General features: G+C 35.1%; 7 protein-coding genes across 7 annotated transcripts; 4 read left to right on the top strand and 3 right to left on the bottom strand.

Moving 5' to 3' along the window:
• Positions 1-5,978: 5,978 nt before the first annotated feature.
• On the top strand, positions 5,979-7,139 carry EV154DRAFT_554830 (uncharacterized protein; the record flags this gene model as incomplete). Its single annotated transcript, XM_051605235.1, has 3 exons — positions 5,979-6,530; positions 6,813-6,882; positions 7,066-7,139. 3 exons carry the CDS (start codon positions 5,979-5,981, stop codon positions 7,137-7,139), a joined length of 696 nt encoding a protein of 231 aa, XP_051453564.1.
• Positions 7,140-7,937: 798 nt separating this feature from the next.
• Positions 7,938-9,449, top strand: EV154DRAFT_574537 (BTB/POZ protein; the record flags this gene model as incomplete). Its single annotated transcript, XM_051606429.1, has 2 exons — positions 7,938-8,530; positions 8,756-9,449. The coding sequence occupies 2 exons, from the start codon at positions 7,938-7,940 to the stop codon at positions 9,447-9,449; spliced, it is 1,287 nt and encodes a 428-aa protein (XP_051453565.1).
• A 306-nt stretch (positions 9,450-9,755) lies between these two features.
• EV154DRAFT_522033 (uncharacterized protein) lies at positions 9,756-10,502 on the bottom strand (the record flags this gene model as incomplete). Its single annotated transcript, XM_051602947.1, has 1 exon — positions 9,756-10,502. A coding segment is annotated over one exon (635 nt), but the record flags the coding sequence as incomplete, so codon positions are not given.
• Positions 10,503-11,027: 525 nt separating this feature from the next.
• EV154DRAFT_522034 (BTB/POZ protein) lies at positions 11,028-11,772 on the top strand. The gene has a single exon (XM_051602948.1). It carries the CDS (start codon positions 11,137-11,139, stop codon positions 11,719-11,721), a length of 585 nt encoding a protein of 194 aa, XP_051453567.1. The 5' UTR covers positions 11,028-11,136; the 3' UTR covers positions 11,722-11,772.
• Positions 11,773-12,665: 893 nt separating this feature from the next.
• Positions 12,666-14,033, bottom strand: EV154DRAFT_427876 (uncharacterized protein; the record flags this gene model as incomplete). The annotated part of the gene is made up of 1 exon (XM_051596380.1): positions 12,666-14,033. The coding sequence occupies one exon, from the start codon at positions 14,031-14,033 to the stop codon at positions 12,666-12,668; it is 1,368 nt and encodes a 455-aa protein (XP_051453568.1).
• Positions 14,034-14,500: 467 nt separating this feature from the next.
• Positions 14,501-17,289, bottom strand: EV154DRAFT_522036 (RNA12 protein-domain-containing protein). The gene is made up of 6 exons (XM_051602949.1): positions 16,993-17,289; positions 16,104-16,928; positions 15,306-16,051; positions 15,107-15,249; positions 14,942-15,044; positions 14,501-14,888 (listed from the first exon to the last, which is right to left on the bottom strand). Exons 1-6 carry the CDS (start codon positions 17,118-17,120, stop codon positions 14,554-14,556), a joined length of 2,280 nt encoding a protein of 759 aa, XP_051453569.1. The 5' UTR covers positions 17,121-17,289; the 3' UTR covers positions 14,501-14,553.
• Positions 17,290-17,932: 643 nt separating this feature from the next.
• On the top strand, positions 17,933-19,110 carry EV154DRAFT_522038 (uncharacterized protein). The gene is made up of 2 exons (XM_051602950.1): positions 17,933-18,360; positions 18,409-19,110. The coding sequence occupies exons 1-2, from the start codon at positions 18,064-18,066 to the stop codon at positions 18,919-18,921; spliced, it is 810 nt and encodes a 269-aa protein (XP_051453570.1). The 5' UTR covers positions 17,933-18,063; the 3' UTR covers positions 18,922-19,110.
• Positions 19,111-19,360: the final 250 nt, after the last annotated feature.

A 19,360-nucleotide genomic window follows, 5' to 3' on the forward strand; every position in this document is an offset into this window, starting at 1 on the left:
CAAATCTTACGATTGTCCATGATTCTTTCTTGCCACTCTGTATGGGCTGTTGTATAGTGGTTTTTTGGCCACTTGCCCTACTCTTCTATCGACCTATTTTGCAAGTACCAACAGGGATATCGAAAAGTAAGTGTTTATTTTTATATCGTTTGCTACTTTTCTCATTAATATTTTTAGTTTTTACAAGGAATGGGGGAAAAACAATGTGTTCCATGTAGACAATACGTTTTTCTAACGTTTTGACTGATATCAAGTCTTTTGGACGTGGATATGTTACAGTATAAGCACAGTGACCAGGTAGATCAACTCTACGAACGTACATAAGTGAATTTAGAGAACTAAGTTTTTTGTTCTTTATTTATTTATTCATGTAGGGCACCACGATAGGCTTATAATGACCTCGATTTCTACCATTGGCTTCACCTATTTTGCCGAACATTGCTACAGCCATTTTTCACTAGCTTCGGCACTTGCGCTTCCTTGTGGATGACATTGGGTATTGTATCGTCTATCAATTCAAAGGTTATTACAGATCCTATGCATAAGAGCATTTTTAATTTCACGGCCACAATCACTCTGAATGCAGCAAGTCATTCCTTAATCATCAAACATATTCATCACCGACTTTGTCACTGTATGTGATTGCTTATTCTTTCAGGGTCTAATCGAAAAATATATAGTACAAACATCAGTTAACAAAAATAAATAAACATATCCTCCTTCAGTTGGAAAGAGAATACCAGCTAAATACATTGGCAAATGATCGATGAACGTGGACCTACAACAGTTACGGAGGGACCGTAAAAAAGACACAGAAACCCCTTGGCAACAGGGAGGACAAAATTGGTTTAAATAAAGGTCGTTTATTAAAAAGATGGTTAAAGGGTTAGGACTAAGATCCATAATAACCTTTTTCTAATAAATCAGTTGCATCTATTTCTACTATTTCTTATACGTGGGAGAACTACGATGGGGTTAAGTAATAAATTATCAAAGGATTTTACGAAAGAGGTATCATGAGCAGATTCTTGCCAGGTATGAGTAATTGAGATTTGACTGGCAGTAACAGGCAGGATTTAGTTGACATTGAATAATATGGTGGCTTGGAGAGTATATATGGTTTGACACGGGCGGGAAAACTTGATTACTAGTAAAAGTAATGGATGATTGGCAAAAAGTTTAAAAGATCCGAAGTTAGAAAGGAAGCTGGTGTAACATTGAGAGAAAGGTTAAGGATATCTTTTACGATGAGTTCGGTGGCCGGCAAAATTTACTGATACGATTATTTGTACATGGTCTAAGACGTACGTTGGTAGCAAACCAGGTATTATACTGCTACTTTTTTCTAGGACTTTGTTTTGCAAGAGTTTTAATGTCATGGTTAGTTTATGCAGATATTAAACAAGGCGAGTAAGATCATGATATTGTCCTATTTAAGTTGACATAATTTTGAATCATGACCCGAAAAATTCTGGCGATAAAAAGTAATAAATACTCCATAGTTGTAACCAAGAATATCCGCCATTAGGATTTGCAAGTAAATATCTGTGCCACTATAACGTTCATGCATCCCATGATTTTAAGCACGCATCGATTGGAATTTAGCATCCATCCGTTTACTTTCTCATTTATGCCTAGGTACGAATCGACGTAATTTAATCACAAATATATTACGTGCATACATTATCCTATCGTACATTGTCGATGTAAGTCAGGTTTTGCCAAGCCTATCGATTCAAAAATTCATATTACGCTGTAAAAAAAAACGGGAAAAATGGCTAACGCATTTATGAAGAACTATATTAAGGAGATTCCGATATATAAAAAACTCATACATCTATTAGGTTGAGCTGCCTGGGCAAAGATAACTGTTATTGTGGCGGCTGAAAATGAAAGAAAAAATTCAAAAAAGATGTCCAGTTCTAGTGAAGATTGAGTTCTTCATCCATACAAAAAGCGACTGCTTTATGGGATAAAAAGAGTATTTCGTTTATATTTAAAAATGACTGTGCTACGGCCATTGTTCGGGTTACAATTTTAAAAATGTTACAATTTGCATGAGCCTTTATGCTAATGTACGAATGTAAAAATCCATGGCACGTTTGCATACCTGAGGTGGTAATATATACCAAAAATAAAATACTGTGAAGGCCCAAATCTTCGAATGGGCTAACAAAAGAAAAAGATTTTGATCAGTCCAAAAATTCCGACGGTGGAAGTAATACAGTTTTCCCGTGTATTTTCTCCTATTCTTATACGAAATGAGTATGATAATGATAAACCTTGGTCCTTTGACCCATCCAAGGTTATAGATCGGGTCTGAATGGGATCAAATTACTCAACTGAATGATTCTAATTTCTTTGGAGAATGTGATTTAATACCATCATTGAATCTGATTTCATACAAGGGAAGACATGACACAGATGCTCTCAAACGTATACTGATTGGTTTTTATACCTGTTATTAGAAAAGAAAGAGAGTAATCATATTATTTTATAGTTTGAATAATATGGCATTTATTTACAATTTCATTAATTTCATTTGACGTCCCTATTAAAACCACTGCAGTACTTGAACAAGCCAGACACGCTGCAAATGATGCTCACTATAAAAGAGAATATGAAATCCTAGTTCCAGAGATTATTTAGAATGATAAAGATGGTGATGATGATGATGAAACGCATGAAGAACGCAACTTCAGCACTGGGTTCAATACTTCAAAAGCTGACATTTCATAATACGAGCCAATGATATTACCAAGATCATGCAAGCTATAACTTATCGATTTCTGGGGAGTTAGGTACAAGTAAATGTAATCATCATGTACCAACGCATGTGCATCTTCCATCCGTCACATTTTCCGTTTGACTGACAATGTCGAATTTTACGTGAAGAGATAATCAGTGGTGAGCGTACTGCAACTGACTATAAATCCATGACCTGCTGAGACTGGCTGTGGTAGTCGTGCTCGTTTGACATTCAGTAGACGTGAAGGAAGACGATAGCATAAGATCAAGCGACAATGTCATGAACCCATTTTAGTATGTCTCAGGTTATGCCTTGATTTTAATTCTTGTGAAACCTCCCCAAAACATATACTCAGACTATCCTGCTTTCCAACGAAATCCCTGTATAATCTTACCCAGTATAATATCTGCGTGTCTCCACCATCATCCAAGGTCCTTGTAAGCACTATCCTGAATTTTTCGTTAGAATTACATTATGTCTAGTGTTCGGAATGAAGATCGAAACTCTCGAGTGGGCTTCGATCGTGTTCCAGTCGAAGCTCGCTCGAATGCGTTTTTTTGCAGCTCGAGCTCGCTCGAGGTTTCTTAATCTCGGCTCGGTTGCAAATACGATAGCTCGAGCTCGCTCGCCCTTTTTATTACACAAAGTGCACGTCAAAGTGATGTTAATTACAAAACGTTATGATAATAAAATTGTTATTTATTGAAATCGAAGTTGGAAAAAGAAAAAAAAACCTTTTGTTTTCAACAGCGTTAACACCAAATTCGGATACTTAAATCAAACTATTACTGCATCTATAAATATAATACAGTTGGATTTGTGAACATGAAAGTTTAAATTAATTTTGCTAGAGTGCATCTGCTTTTAGGTGGTACCTAAAAAAAATTTAAGCAGAGACAAATTTTTAGATGGGTAAAACACATTTTCTTTATAATTAATATCCCATCTGAAAGGTTAGGATTGTTTTTTATGTTGATTAGAATGAGAATCTACATATATTAAATTAAAAAACATAACAGATTCTGGATTCAACATTTTTTTTTTAGGTGGGGGCGGGGAAAAAATGTCACAACCTGTACAAAAAGGTTTTAGAGCCAATAATAACCTGCCGCTAATATCATTAGCCGTGGTCGGATTTTGAAATAACCCACTGTTTGTGCTCACGATTTAAAAAACCGCGCACAGACTATATAATTGTTAGCAATGGCTTGAAATAACTTCAACCTTTTTTGTGTACTTAGTAGAACTACTTGAATTTTAAAATATACATTAAAACAAATATTCTTAAGATGCGTGACCCTTTTTAAAAATAATTTATCTATTGAAAGGTTGGAAATATTGATTTGAAGTTGTTTAGAGACAGCCTATGAAGTCGCAGCCGGAGGTTTAATATCACAAACCCTGAAAAAGGATAAAAAAGTTTAAACCTTTTTTATGTACTAAGTAGAACCACTTGTAATTTTGAATATATATTATAAAGTATATTCTTAAGATGCGTGACCCTTTTTAAAATTAATTTATCAATTGAAAGGCTTGAAATATTGATCTGAAGTTGTTTTAGAGACGGCCTATGAAATCACAGCCGGAGGCTCAATATCACCAACCCTGAAAAAGGGTAAAAAAGTTTAAACATTTTTTATGTACTAAGTAGAACCACTTGTAATTTAGAATACATATTATGAACTTTATTCTTAAGATACGTGACCCTTTTTAAAATTAATATATGTATTGAAAGGCTTGAAATATTGATCTGAAGTTGCTCAAAGCCGGCCTATGAAATCGCAGCCGGAGGCTCAATATTACTTACACTGAAAAGAAGATAAAAAGTTTAAACCTTTTTTATGTACTAAGTAGAATTATTTGTAATTTAGAATATATATTATGAACTTTATTCTTAAGATGCGTGACCCTTTTTAAAATTAATATATCTAGTGAAAGGTTCGAAATATTGATCTGAAGTTGCTAAGAGACGGCCTATGAAATCATAGCCGGAGGCTCAATGTCATCAACCCTGAAAAAGGGTAAAAAAGTTTAAACATTTTTTATGTACTAAGTAGAACCACTTGTAATTTAGAATATATATTATGAAGTATATTCTTAAGATGCGTGACCCTTTTTAAAATTAGTATATCTATTGAAAGGCTTGAAATATTGATTTGAAGTTGTTTAGAGACAGCCTATGAAATCGCAGCCGGAGGCTCAATATCATCAACCTTGAAAAAGGGTAAAAAAGTTTAAACCTTTTTTATGTAATAAGTGGAATTACTTGTAATTTAGAATATATATATTAAAGTATACTCTTAAGATGCGTGACCCTTTTTAAAAATAATTTATGTATTGAAAGGCTTGAAATATTGATCTGAAGCTGTTTAGAGCCGGCCTATGAAATCGCAGCCGGAGGCCCAATATTACTTCCACTGAAAAATTTTCTTCAAAAAAAAAAAAAAAATCCCCCCCCACATAAAAAAAATCTGGCTATGAATAAATTTCCTTTTATATTACTTGTACCAGTCGGAGATGAATGCTCAAAAATGTCACAAAACACGTTAGGAACTACTGAAAAGCAGATGCACTCTACATCATGTTACTATGGTTGCTGTAAAAATTTGGCTTAGTTGGGTTTAGCGTGCAACACTATATCATTTTTTATGCTAAATGTGTTTGTTGGTTGTACAATTAAATAAAATTCTAAAGTATTTTAGTTGGAGTTATTAGAGCATAAATAAAAAAAAAATGTTTAAGGGAAGAAAAGATTAAAATCAAGGGGAAATGCCATCACTAGTCTTTCAAGGACCTTAACTTCGAAGCTCGCTCGAACCCGAAAAAAAGTGGCGCAAGCTCGAGTACAAAAACTCGGTTCGAGCTTCGTTCGAACTGGCGCAAGATCGGTGCAAGCTCGAAAAGTTCGAACACTAATTGCTGCATGTAAAAACTGGTTGTATACAATTACAACTTTCTTCACAATATAACACCACTCCTTTTTAGACTTTTTTATTTGCGCTGACTAAAATGCATCTTTCGTACGACAATCTATCAGGTTTTTTACAGTCAAGGAAACAACGGGTTTTTTTTCTACAGAAGTTGGTATTTAGTTGTAAAAAACCGGCTGATTAATATATTCATGATATATATAATTGTTTATATATCTTAAATTATCGCATTCAAAAAGTTAAACTGGAATTCTATGTTTCTTATTGCCCTTTCTTTCATTTTCACAAAATAAAATAGAATGGAAAAAGACAATGTTGATGTAATAATCAAATTAAACGTCGGTGGTACTAAACATCGGACTACATTTCAAACATTAATGCGTTTACCTTATTTTAAAAAATGTCTTGGTATGGGTTCTTGGAATGATGCTCTGCAACAGGATGTAGTTTTTATTGATAGAGATGGAGGTCTTTTCAATGATATTTTGTACTTTTTGCGGTACAATGAAGTATTTACTGACGATTTGGAGGAGCTTTGCAATGAAGCATTATTTTATCAGTCAAAAGAATTGGTAGATGTTATTGAAATTATGCTGGCTGAAAAGGAAGATGCCAACAAGAAGGAATATATGCTTATGGACTTTGATGAAATTAGTGCTTTATCAAACTTGTCAGAATATCAAGAAGATGTAGCAATTCGGCCTTTATATCAAAATTACGACCTCATCGCAGCTGTGAGTTACAGAGAATTACAATGGGGTTGCGTTCTCCACAATAAGCTTTTATCTGAATGCCAGCGAGAAAATCATCACGACTGTGATCTTCGAACCCAGCCTGCTGAAATCAGACAAGTGAAAAAAATGCTTGTATCAAGAAAAGAAACCAGGGACTGAACAATAAACTGCGATTGTTAGATATAAATTTGATCGTATTAAAATGTTAAAATCATCCAATAAAATATTAAAGCTTGTCTTACTGTTTATCAATCACTCTGTTAATGACGCACCAACATATATAACAAGAGTGGATATACTGCATTAAGACCACATATACTAAATTACCACATTTGAGTAAGCTTTCATATTCCGAATCTTTGTGTTGATATTTGGCTATAATACGAACACATTATATAGATGTATACTTTTACAGATGATATAGAAGGGCATATTCTAAATGCATACTTGATAAATATGTGGTGCGGCTGTAAGATGTATTTTTAACCGCATAATATTAAAAATAAAATTTGGCAGTAACCGCCAAGTTGAAATAAAAGTAAGAAGCGCTTTAGTAAAATGAAAGCGGTTGAAGTTGTACTCTGAAATTGTGTCTTGATGCAACAATAACGCTGTTCTAAAATCTTACCTAATAAACAAACACAAACTATAGTGGCACGCCAACTCTTGCTAAGTTCCAATTATATATATACCCAGACATATTACTTATTGAATATTGAGTTTTGACGTTACGGTTGTCATCAGATATATACAAAATAAAGCGGATGAGAGAACAGCTTCACTCAACTTAACTTAGCTTTAGATCATAGTGCACGTAGTAGTTCAGGGTTTAGGCTAATATAGCACCGCCATGTCATTCGGCACCTAAGCAATGTCTACATCTACGTCTTTCTTTCTTTTTTTTTTGGTGGGTGAAATACTGTAATCATTTTTTACGTGCTTTTTTTTTTTTTTTCTTTTTTTTTGTGTAATCTACACGTGGGTTAAAAAAAAACGTTTACGTCCATTGACGTGCCATATCATCTCAACGTTTTCTAAAATTTATAGGATAATCGATTTTTGTTTTTCATAAAAGATGCTTCACTATCGGTACATGCCACTACTGAAACACTGATAGATCACGAACAAGTCTAAAAATACTTGTATAAGCCTGCTAAATGTCACTCTTGACTTTATTTCAAACGTCAAATTATTATCTGCTTTAGTAAGCTCCATTCTTGACCAGAATAAAAAAACGTTTTGAAGACAAAAACATATAGCAGGACTTAATTTTTTTCTCACATCCATCTAGTATATCAAAAGACACTGTTTAAATGATAGGGTGCGTAACTGCAGTTTCATATTAACTTTTTGAGTGATAAAACAGGTATTTTTCTGGTTCTATTAATCAAACAAGATCTTTTATATCCTGTTATATTTTTGGTGATGATTTACAACACATTTTAACCCATCCTTTTCCTTTTCCTTTTCCTTTTCCTTTTCCTTTTCCCAGTCTTTTATCTTTGACACATATTTCTTAACAGAATGGGAGAAGAAGAAAATAGCAATTCTATAATCAAGTTAAATATTGGAGGAAAAAAGTATTCCACGAAACATAAGACTTTAGCATCATCAATATTTTTTGAAACTTTACTTAATGGGCAGATGCAAAAATATGTCTTATCCGGAAAAAATGGTGACGAAATTTTTGTCGACCGTGATGGTGACATGTTTAGACATGTGCTACAATACTTAAGAACTGGGATCCTTTTTAGCAAAAAAGAAAATGTATTGAAAAAGATTAAATTGGAAGCCAAATACTATGGACTAAAAAATTTGGTAAATGATGTTAATACACGCTTGCATGATTTGTCACAGAATAAAGATACGTATATATTTACCGATTCGGAAAGGTTGATAGAACAGCATTTGGGAAACGCCAAACTATCAGGAGCCAAACATGATCAAAATTCAACAAAATTACAGGTTGTCCGGTCGTTCGATACAGTCGAAAGACGAACAAGATGCTACTTGGATCATTCCGGAGATGGTGGAGGAAACGATAGTACTTGTCTACATGAAAACAAAAAGACAAATGATTTGCATATGAAAAGAGTAATTGTACGGAGATATATTTAGTGATAAAATGTTCAATGTAACTTCTTTCTTCTTTGAAAAAATAAAGAACTTCATTTATCAACTCATATTAAATATGTATTAGATAAACACCGAAAATATACCTGTTTATATAAACAAGATATTTACTTGAAACAGTAGTTAATCATATTAATTCATCTCAGATTTGTAATGATGACTTGATACTGTTTATTCTTTTATGTAAATTAACTATCATCACAAAATAGCTTTTATGAGCAAATTTACGTTCACTACTTCTTTTACCCTTCCGCGATTTATGTATATTTAATTGAAAAAGATATGAGTCGCGATATTTTACCAGAAGATAGTACTTTAATCAAGCTAAACGTTGGTGGTATAACGTATCACACTACTTATGGAACTTTAAAAATGTCGCCTTATTTTAGACAGCTGTTAGATAACGGTACTGCTGGCCTCGATAAATTGGAAAATGGCGAAATTCTAATCGACAGAGATGGATATTTGTTTAATCATATTCTGGAGTACTTACGTTGCTTTGAAGTATCTGATAATGACTTGGAGGAGCTTAGAAATGAAGCAGAATTCTATATGTTAAAAGAAATGATCGAATGTATCGATAACATGCTGGTCCAACGGTCATACTCTGTCAAAAAAGAATACATGCTTATAACGTTAGAGGAGTTGAAACAGCTTTCCTCCTTGTCATCTAAAAACGAGAACGTTGGTATAGACCCGCTTTATAAAGATTACGAGCTTATCTCTGTTGTAGATTATGCAGAGCTAAAATTAAAGTGTACCCGACATAATGAGTTTATAAGCGAATGCCAGAAGAAGGACCGCCGAGACTGTCACCAGCATGTACAGTTAGATGGCACATATCAAGTCAGCAAACTACTCGTTGCCAAAAAATTGGATACAAACCCAGAGAGAGCTCAATAATTAGTATTTCCATTCATTGATATCGTCCTATGCTTTAAAATAAATAACAACCTTTTTAAAAAATCAACTTGTGCATTGGTTCGTAATTTATCGTACACGGCTCATAACCGATCACATAAAAATAATGATGGATAATGCACAAGTATTATGCAGACCCAAGACACCAGATATCATACGAAAGTAACCTTACAGATAGAGAAAACGAAAGAGGTGAAAGTGAAAACATTCAATTATGTAGTCCACTCATTCGAGTTGGTTAATGGCTTTCTGCTTCAATTTTCTCGTATCTAAATTCTATCAATACACTGAATTTTTAAACGCTGCAATAATGTTTATTTATCTTTTAGCTATTTAACATCAACATTGGTTTTTATATGTGGCTATATATGATGCTAACAGATAAGCATGATAATGCAACTCACGGGCCGGGATGTGGTTTTTTTGATATCAACAACATAGTAACTTCTTTACTCCCATCAACCTGATTGAGGCCACAGCCTCTGTTATGATAAGATCTACTGCTTTGACATGTTGAGTAAGGAGTTCCGTGTTGACCACATATCCATTGCAGATCTTTGCACTTCAACGTCGAAATCAGTTCATAGCTGTCACTAAATGAATGAACGGTAACCTCTAAATCATCTGGTGGCAAAGAAGATAATTTTTGTAACTCTTCAACCGTGATCAGTTCATATTGTTTCTGTTTGGAGTGCTTCTTCTCATGTAAAATTTGCTTAATGTTTTCGATCATAATTTTCAGTTTATAAAACTCGGCTTCATTCTGCAGCTCCTCCAAATTATCCGAACAAATGTCATAGCTTCTTAAATATTCCAAGATATCATTAAACAAATCCCCGTCTCTGTCAATAAAAAGTTCGCCGTTCTCCATCACATCGATTTTTTTAGTGCCATCATCAAGTAGTTCTTTAAAATAAGGAGATAATTTTAAGGTTCCATAAGTTGTGCAGAAAGACATTCCGCCAACGTTTAGTCGGATGATTCGTTCATTGGTGTTTAAAGTCTTATTTATCTGTTCGTTTGTTTTTCCCATTCGGAAGAAGAGTAAATAAATAAAAAAGTATTGCATAAAGCCTCCATTTTAAGTCTTTTTGCTTTTAAATCCAGCAAGGTACACAGACTAAGGATATGTTACACATCTGTCAAATAAGTTGCCTAAATTCTCTTTTATCCTTCTAATCCTCCAAATTTAATTTGTTCTAGCAGACCTCTTATAAAATTATGGCTAACGGACTGAAGGGGATGTTGTTTATTCATCAAGCTATTAAGAAATCAATACTGTATCAGCCACGCTGGTGTTACCGTTACATGCTTTCAACCAGTAGTATTTTAAGGCTTAATAACTAAGTTAAAAAGAAAGTATAAAGGAAAGCTTATGTAGTATACCGTTACATTTATTATGAATACTCTTTGATCATAAATGCTAGGAGTTGATGGGTTTTATTTACTATAGGTATAGTATGTCTAGCTTATTCTGGCAAAAATGGACCTTTCTAGGCCCCGCAATAACAACATGTAGCCAGAATTATATCAGCTAACCAAAAATATATCAGCTAATTATGTAACCAATTGAGTATAATTAGCGGATAAAAGAGTCAATACAAGGTTTTTTTATTTTATTTTTTATTTTGGTCTTCTCCTTGTTATTCAAAACTTCGCTTAAGCCGTAATGGGTGGAACTCCAACGGAAAATCCAATCGTCAAGATAAATGTAGGGGGAAAACCATTCTACACTAAACAGAAAACGTTGGTGCAGTCAAGATACTTTGAGGCGTTATTAGCTGATACTATGCATAAAAGAACATATGTTGGAAAAAACAGCGATGAAATCTTTATCGATCGTAACGGAGACATATTTCGACATGTTTTGCAATACCTTAGACTTGGTAAAATCTTCGTTAAAGAGGAGAACACCTTAAAAAAAATAAAGATTGAAGCCAACTATTATGGGTTAAGTGACTTGGTGAATCAAGTAGATGCAAGGGTTAAGTATTTATCAGAGAGAAAGGATCAATATATGTTTATGGATTCCGATAAGCTACTGGAAGAGTACATGGGGAAATTCAACCCTTCCTCTGAAAAAAGCACAACTGAAAAGGCCCCCAATTCTTTTCAAGTCATTAAATACTTTGATACAGTCGAAAAACAAACAAAGTGCTTTTTGCCGCATACAGCAAGCGAAAGCTGCACTCATACAAATCACAAAACCATTGAAGTTCCTGCAAAAAAAGCAATAGTCAGACGTTATGCATAATAAAAGTAAGAATGATTGTGGGAATCAGTTATAAGACTTGTAATAAATACGTGTGTTTTTGTTTTCAATGTTTCATATCTTTATGTCTAAATATCACCATATAATTTAGGTGTTATAAACCCTACAAATCCCTTGTCTTTTCTTCAATTCAATTTTGACATGTACTTCAGTTTTATCATTCCACGCTTTTACAAGTCTTTTGCCTTATATTTGACTAACTTTTTTCTTCTTTTTGTCATTCATCAATGATAAATAACTCATTAATTGACTAAATGTTATGAGAAAGAAAACTTATCACTTTGACAAACTATTTAACTATACTTGAATATGGTACTTTATTTATCATTAATTTAGCAGTTTAAAAGATGCAAATAAACAATGCATACACCAGTTTTTAGTATATACATGGACGCATTCTTTTAAAGCAAAATTTATAAACAAGTAATAGCTAATTATTAAGTCAAAACTTTAATTAATTCACACATTCAGATAAAATAATTGAAGGTGTATAAAAAATATGGTACGCACTGTGTCTGGTTGATTTATTTCCAATGTTTACCTCACTTGAACTACATAAAATTATTTTTACATCAATGACCACAGTTTGATTTGTTTTATGGGAGCGTTTTTTTTAGCCGTCAGTTAACATGAGTTCGCTTTCTGGCACACAAATAGCTCTCTTATTTTTATCTTAACATCTAGTACTTAAACAATTTGTAATTAACGCCTCTGTGTTTCCTCAGCTTTTATACTTCTTGTTTATCTTAAGTTTATAATTTCTTATACAACAACTACTTAAAGTTCTTCATATTTTCACATTCGACTTGAATCTCATTATTATCGATCTATCATATGCATGTCAAAGATATGATTTGAATATTTATAAGGCTTTAAAGAATATATATTACATTTTATTATAAAATTAAAGAAAAATTAAAGTATCACTAAATCACGGCACTGTGTTGCGATCGTATCAATTTTATAGCCTCGACATGGCCATAATGTGCGGCTTTTTTGTACCATTTGACTGCAGTGTCGATTGATTTGGGCACACCAATTCCATTTTCATGGTACAATCCCAAAGTATAGTATGCCTTTGCACTCAAAGACTTGAACCTATAGACTTGTTTGGCTAATGAAGCGGCCTTTCTTGCCCAAAGATACGCCTGGTTATCCGATTGTTTCAATGTATTTGTCTTGAGTGATCCTGTGAGATACCAACCTGAAAGAGCTAAGCATGCCTCTGGATAGTCCTGCTCGGCAGCTAGAGTATACCAATAAATAGACTGAGGTTCATCTTCAGCACAAAAATGCCCACATTCATAGCATTCACCTAGCTTAGATTGACTGGGAGCATAACCTAGCCTTGAAGCATTGTGCAATAGCTTAATTGCATACATGGGATCAGGAATCATGCTTGTCTCGTCACACTCTTTTGTAAGTTGAACCATAGCTAAAGCATGCAAAGCGTGAGGTAATGCAACTCCATCTGTACCTCCAATTGTTGTAACATCATCACCGGGTACAAAGGGAGCCATCGCAGTAGATGCAGCTCTTTGTAGCCAAACCACAGCTTCACGTTTTGATACCGGATTTCCGCAATATCCGCGCATCAAAATCACGCCCAACTTGTACATACTGGGCACATGGGATAAATGAGTAGCTTTTCTATAATAAGCAATAGCACGACCACCATCTTTTTCTGTTCCAATACCTAGTTCGTAACAAACAGCTGTTCTATAAGTGGCTTCTGGATGGTTTTGTTTAGATGCTTGGTTATACCACTGGAATGCACGGTAGTGATTGACGGGCCATCCTAATGCACCCATACCATAGCAGCATGCCAAAAGAAATTGTGCTTCTGCTTCTCCGCCTTGACCAAGATTTTGACTAGAATTTGCCAATTGTTTCAACATTTGTCTTGCTTCCATAACCATGGCTTCGCCTAAGGTACCTGGTTGTTGAGTGTGATGGGGTAATAAAGTAGAAAATAAATTTTGATTCTTGGCAGGTTCAGGAGATATTATTGTGTTGTTTTCGGGGTCAGCTTGCCATGCACTTTCCATAAGGTGTAAGCAAAGAGCCAATTGAGATTGAGGAGTACCTTCTAAACGCTCCGTCTCACACAAAGTTTTGACTTGTTCAATGGAGTCCGGAATACTCCATTTATCATGAAACTCACTTCCACAAGTGACTGTGGATCCAGCAATGGATGGGCCACCCCCAATGAAAGAGCGATGTAATGCCAATATTGAAGGTAACAAAAGATTAGTAGGTAATTTTTCGAGAGATGGTGCCGCTTTTTCTTCCATTTCGTTAAGGGAATCGGTTGACTGTATAAATTCTTGTACCATATTAAGGAGAGAGCTACTGCTACTACCTCGTGCCTCTTCCTGCAGAAATATATCCATGGGTACAGTATCAATATTTTTTAAGTCTGCGGTATGAGGCAAGTCTATTTTGACAGATTCCTCACTTTGTTGATCTGTCATCATATCAATTTTGGTAGAGGTTCGTGAGTTGGTTTTAATTACCGACTTCAATGGAGACGAATCAATGTCATTGGCGTTCTTGACTGCTGCTATGGGTGGATTATCTTGGCTACGATTAAACGGATGAAATTGTTTCCATCGACTTGATAATGATTGCATCGAAATAAGGTAATTTTTTTAGTAATAATAATAATAAAAAAAAAAAAAAATAGAGGAAAAGAATAGCAACAAGGAAAATAAAATAAAATCTCAACAAAAAATTAAAAAAGACCAGGCAGTAAATATATGATGTAATGCTACAAATAAAATAAAGTGTATTTTTATTCAGAGAGGTTATTTTTTATTCGTCCTCTTCTGGTACCCAAGATGTGGAAATAACTTCCTTCGCCACGGTGATCTTTTGGTCGTAATCTTCAATTAATTTTTGGATCTTGGCTACTTTGGTTAATAAATAACGAATTCGAGTCTCGATCTCTTTAGGAGGTCGATTGGTGGCATTGATATTTGTTAATTTCTCGATAGTATTTTCTAATTTTGCCATTTCTGTTTCGGATTGTTTCTTAAGTGTCATGTTGGATTCTACTTCCATTGATGCAGCAAAAACCGTATCTGAGACGAGTCGGTTGAAAACAGTATAAAAAACAGGTTTACCGGGTCTGATAGAATCAGCACGACCTATAATATCATGTTTAACCACTGCAGCAATTCATTAATTTTGATTGCCTTACCTTCTTTTTGAACAATGGTAATCAATTCTGCTCTCTCCATAGCCCTCAATGGTGCTTCTGCACCCAAAAATACCGGACTCCATCTTAATTCATCATAATTGATCTATGGAAAAAGGTATCACTATTTTGGGTCTCCAATAAACAAATAAAGAAATAAATACATACGCTTATTTTGTTTGTTAAAAGTTTAACAATCGTCCAGAATTGAATTGGTGTCCACTCCAACTTTTTATCTTCGTCCCATGATTCTCCGAATCCATATTTACGGATATCGATCAAATTTCGTGTAACAATATCCTCAAATGCAGCTAACAGAATAGAGTTAAGAAAATAAATAAATGATACATGACCCTGTTTCTCTTACTTTGCGCATCCATTTTCATCTTCATCTTTTGAACCAAGAGTTCTAATTCAGTCAAACGTCCACCCAAAGCAGCAACGACATCTGGGAGATAAGGATCTTGTACTTCATTGCCGAGTTGTTTGTTGATAAAAGTCATAGCCATTTCTGGAGGCGCATCTGAGAGAGCAATATTTGAGAAACTCTTACCGGGAAGAGCCTTTCCAAGCGTCTTCATCACACTAGCATTTGATGTAACGATTACCACATGAGCAATACCATTCTCAATCAACAAGGCAGCCCATTCGGCCAACTCTTCCCATAATAATGCATTTTTGGATGTTTCTCTGCACATGTAATTATCAATCACAACAATAGGAATACTTTTTTCGTCCAACTTAATTTCATCCTTTTCATCCGTCTTCTCTACCAAATGCTCCTTGTGACCAACGAATAAACTCTGTACGCGTTCCCAGAAACTTTCGTGATCAGCTTCTTCTTCAGCACGTTTACGTTCTTTTTCGGCAGGTTCGACATCTCTTAAAGCAATAGCGACAGTTTCTAAAATGTTTTTCATTTGTGAATCAGGGGAAGAGGAAAGTCCAGTCTTTTGGCCAGTTGTGGCAGCCACGACTGTATCAATCAATCCACTCATCGAAGCAGCCCACGTGAATACAGGGAAATAACCCACTTCTTTAGCTAAATTCTTGGTCATTTCCGATTTATTTCTTGAATTGGCCAGGTCCTCACAATCAATAAAGATTTTGTTCCTATTTTTAAACTTTAGGGTTCACTTCTTTTCTTACTCCTTCATTTCCTTACTTTCTATCCTCGATGGCAGATTTTACTAAAGCTGATTTACCACTACCTTTGTGACCAGTCACCAGAACAAAAGTTTCTGGAGTCTCAGCGAGCCAAGATTTCAATTTATCGGTCTTTTCAACATCATGAGCCCAAATAGACGAGCCTTCAATATGTGAACCAGAACCACCAGGAATCAAACGAGCCCAAGTCTCACTACGCAACCAGCGATACAATGCATATTCTTCAAGATTGAAACGTTTTGTGACCTTGGAGGTGATAAAAAAGACACGGATGGGATCAAATACGATGTAGGTTATACCTGCAAATATAGCAGCAAAGAGGGGTACGGTAATACGAGGATGGCTTACCAACCATTCTTTTACAACATTTGTACGTAACTGCCTTTCATACAAAACATTTAACCTTGTACCATCAATATAATGTCCGTGTAAACAATTGCGTGCACTCGTGGCATAACGGATACGTGTAAATTGAACAATGGCATATCTTGCTGGATCCTTGGCGATATGAGGATTAGGATAAATCGAAATATCAAATACTCGCCCATATGGTCTAAGTTGTTTATACAATCTCTCGATATTGACAGGCTCGCCTTGAAATTCGATACGTAATCTCTGTGTAGGGTATCGTGCAATCATATCCTCCATAAATGGCGCACCTCTTACCAAAAATGCTCGCACTGTTCTAAAATTGAATTTGGCAACGATATTTTGTTTGGCGATGTAATCGTTTACTCTTTCGACAAGATCTCTTGCTACTTTGTATTTAGAAGCATCTGTACTTTTAAATGAAAATGTGACAATTGCACCACCATCCTTTGTACTACACGAAAATAATAAAAGGATCAGCAACAGAGGAAGATCAATTGGTACAGGTCATAGCTTACCGAGCGAGAATCTCCTTGATTGCAAAGTTATAAGGCAAATCGTCAGAAGGTATTGCCTGATGTGCCTTTCTTTCCAAGAACTGTTTGGAGTTTCTGAAAAAGTATTGACGGATATCGAAGGATCCCATTTTTAATGGAAAGACGTTGTTAAGGTATAACTGAGCTGTTTGCTCACTTGCAGCTGGAGCTACAGGTTTTTCTACAATGGCGGGCTATAGGCATGTGTTATTCTCGGTAAAAAAAAGTATTCTTCGATTTTCCCTTCCTTACATACTTTTACAGCATTGCTTAATTCTTCTTCGTAAAGTTTTACTGTTGATTTAAAAGTTCTGATGTTGAAGACTCGTGTCGATTGTCGGGGTAGCAAGGTTACTGATGTTCGTTTCAGGAACTCTCTTTTTACGCAAGTGTTTGCTCCAAGTCTCGATAACAACATGACGAGAAAAGGTTTAAATGAAGGAAACGCAAAAAAGAAAAAGAAAAAAAGTGCGGGGATACCTTTTTATTTTCTGACCCACCAGCCTAATTCAATGACGATATCATGATTTGTTTTTGCTACCGGAAATACCATCCAACTGGAAGAAATCGTAACTGCATCAATCCATAAGTCTAGCTGGGCACTCTTTCTCCGTAATCATTCTTGAACATGGTGATTTTGAATTGAAGACGATTACGTAATTGCACAGGCACACATTGAATTATTTAGCGGTCAAAAATTTATTTCTTGTGTCTTTTGTGATTGTTAAAATACCAACCTTCTGTGTGCTTTGGATTGCTAAATCCAAAAGAAGTTTTTTTTTTTTTTATTTTAAACAAAGTATGCTTTTCATCACATATATTTGCTTCCGTATCTAACTCTTGTTTATTTAAGCTTGCACGTTGTTCCATATCTGTCTCAACAAGGTTCAACCGGAATGACGTAACACAAGCATATATGTTGATGGAAAAACCTAAGCCAATTTGCTCTAAAAGGAATGCGACACAAAAACTGCTCAGCAGGATCATTTAATCCAATTTTATTTTAAAACCTTTCTTCAACATTCTCTTTGTTCTTTAATTACCAAAATAATAATGGGATTTTTTACAGGCAACGAAAAAGATACGGAAGATCAATCAGACTGTAGTTTAAGTTTTTCTACTGAACGAGCGTTTACCAAAAATGATATTCTGATCTGCGCATCTTATGGCAATATTTATGCGATCCATAAAACAGATGGGAGTGGACTTTGGAAGTCACCCTTCAAAGCAGGTGGTGGGGTCATATCTCTATTCGTCACAGATAGTGACAAAATCATTGCGGGTGCCTTTGGTAAAACAGCTTGTTTTGACCTGATGAACGGTTCCATGATCTGGTCCAACAATATGCCTGTAAGTATTCTATGAGTCTGTTAGCAATGTAAATAACATTCATTCTAGGGATTTGGGTACGAAGAGGTGTCTGTTGTCTCAACACCTAGCCGGGTATTAAAACCCAGACGAAATCCAGAACTTTCTGCCACAAGTGAACATGGATCGCCACCACAATATGGCGAAAGTAGTGCGCCAGAAAAACCAGTCGTTTTAGCATGCTCACAGGGAAAAGCTATGGGTATTGATATTTCATCGGGCGAAACGTTATGGACATTCAACTGTCCGGGGGGAAGATATAAAATACCTGTAGTGGTTGTAGAGCCACCTAGTATGGAGGAAGGAAGGCCTCACCAGCTTGCGTATATCGGTGCTGCAAAATGGGTTTATTGTTTGATCGCTAAAACGGGCAAAGTGGTATGGTCTACAAAGGTTGCAACAGGTATCATCGGCGCTAACTTTATGTCACTGGCTACTCCCTGGAGCTCTCGTCTAGCGGCTGAAACACATTCCGCTTTTAGTCAAAATCCTTCTGCACAATATCTGGAAATACAACGTGACAAGCACAGAAGAAGTGCTTAGTTAAGCACGGAAGCAGTATATATATCTTTAAATATTCACATCAAGCTCTCGAGTTGAAAAATTCACAGGATCTCTATTCTGAATCGTTTCATTCATTTATTTGCTTTTAAATATTTCTAATTTTGTTTAAAGGATCAACTAAGAATAATAAACCCTTATTATAAAAGGCGCAAACTTTACCATCACTCATTATTTAAATAATACGTAGTTATTATAACTGATTCGTGTACAATCCAACTTTAAGTGATTGTTATTTTTGTATCATCGGGTTTATTAATTACTTCAACCTCTATTTTGATACAGTGTCACTGTCGCATTACTCATAAGATCCAAGTTTTAACAACGAGTCATTGCAGACATGGTATATTTCAATCCTTGTAACGTAGATGACGTGCGGTTTCTAGATACGCTACAAGAGGTATAGCATCTTTAGTGGAAG

The sequence above is a fragment of the Mucor mucedo genome (genome assembly GCF_025094135.1).
Source record: "Mucor mucedo strain NRRL 3635 chromosome Unknown EV154scaffold_113, whole genome shotgun sequence".
NCBI classification, from domain to species: Eukaryota; Fungi; Mucoromycota; class Mucoromycetes; order Mucorales; family Mucoraceae; genus Mucor; species Mucor mucedo.

What these genes read in the sequence shown, in the direction of transcription:
- EV154DRAFT_522038 (XM_051602950.1), top strand. Translation starts at nt 18,064, where the DNA reads ATGGGATTTTTTACAGGCAACGAAAAAGATACGGAAGATCAATCAGAC. An exon ending in TCTGGTCCAACAATATGCCT is followed by an intron (nt 18,361 to 18,408) that starts GTAAGTATTCTA and finishes CATTCATTCTAG; the next exon opens with GGATTTGGGTACGAAGAGGT.
- EV154DRAFT_522036 (XM_051602949.1), bottom strand. Translation starts at nt 17,120, where the DNA reads ATGGGATCCTTCGATATCCGTCAATACTTTTTCAGAAACTCCAAACAG. An exon ending in TCTGCCATCGAGGATAGAAA is followed by an intron (nt 16,052 to 16,103) that starts GTAAGGAAATGA and finishes GTTTAAAAATAG; the next exon opens with GAACAAAATCTTTATTGATT. An exon ending in GATGAAAATGGATGCGCAAA is followed by an intron (nt 15,250 to 15,305) that starts GTAAGAGAAACA and finishes CTATTCTGTTAG; the next exon opens with CTGCATTTGAGGATATTGTT.
- EV154DRAFT_522034 (XM_051602948.1), top strand. Translation starts at nt 11,137, where the DNA reads ATGGGTGGAACTCCAACGGAAAATCCAATCGTCAAGATAAATGTAGGG.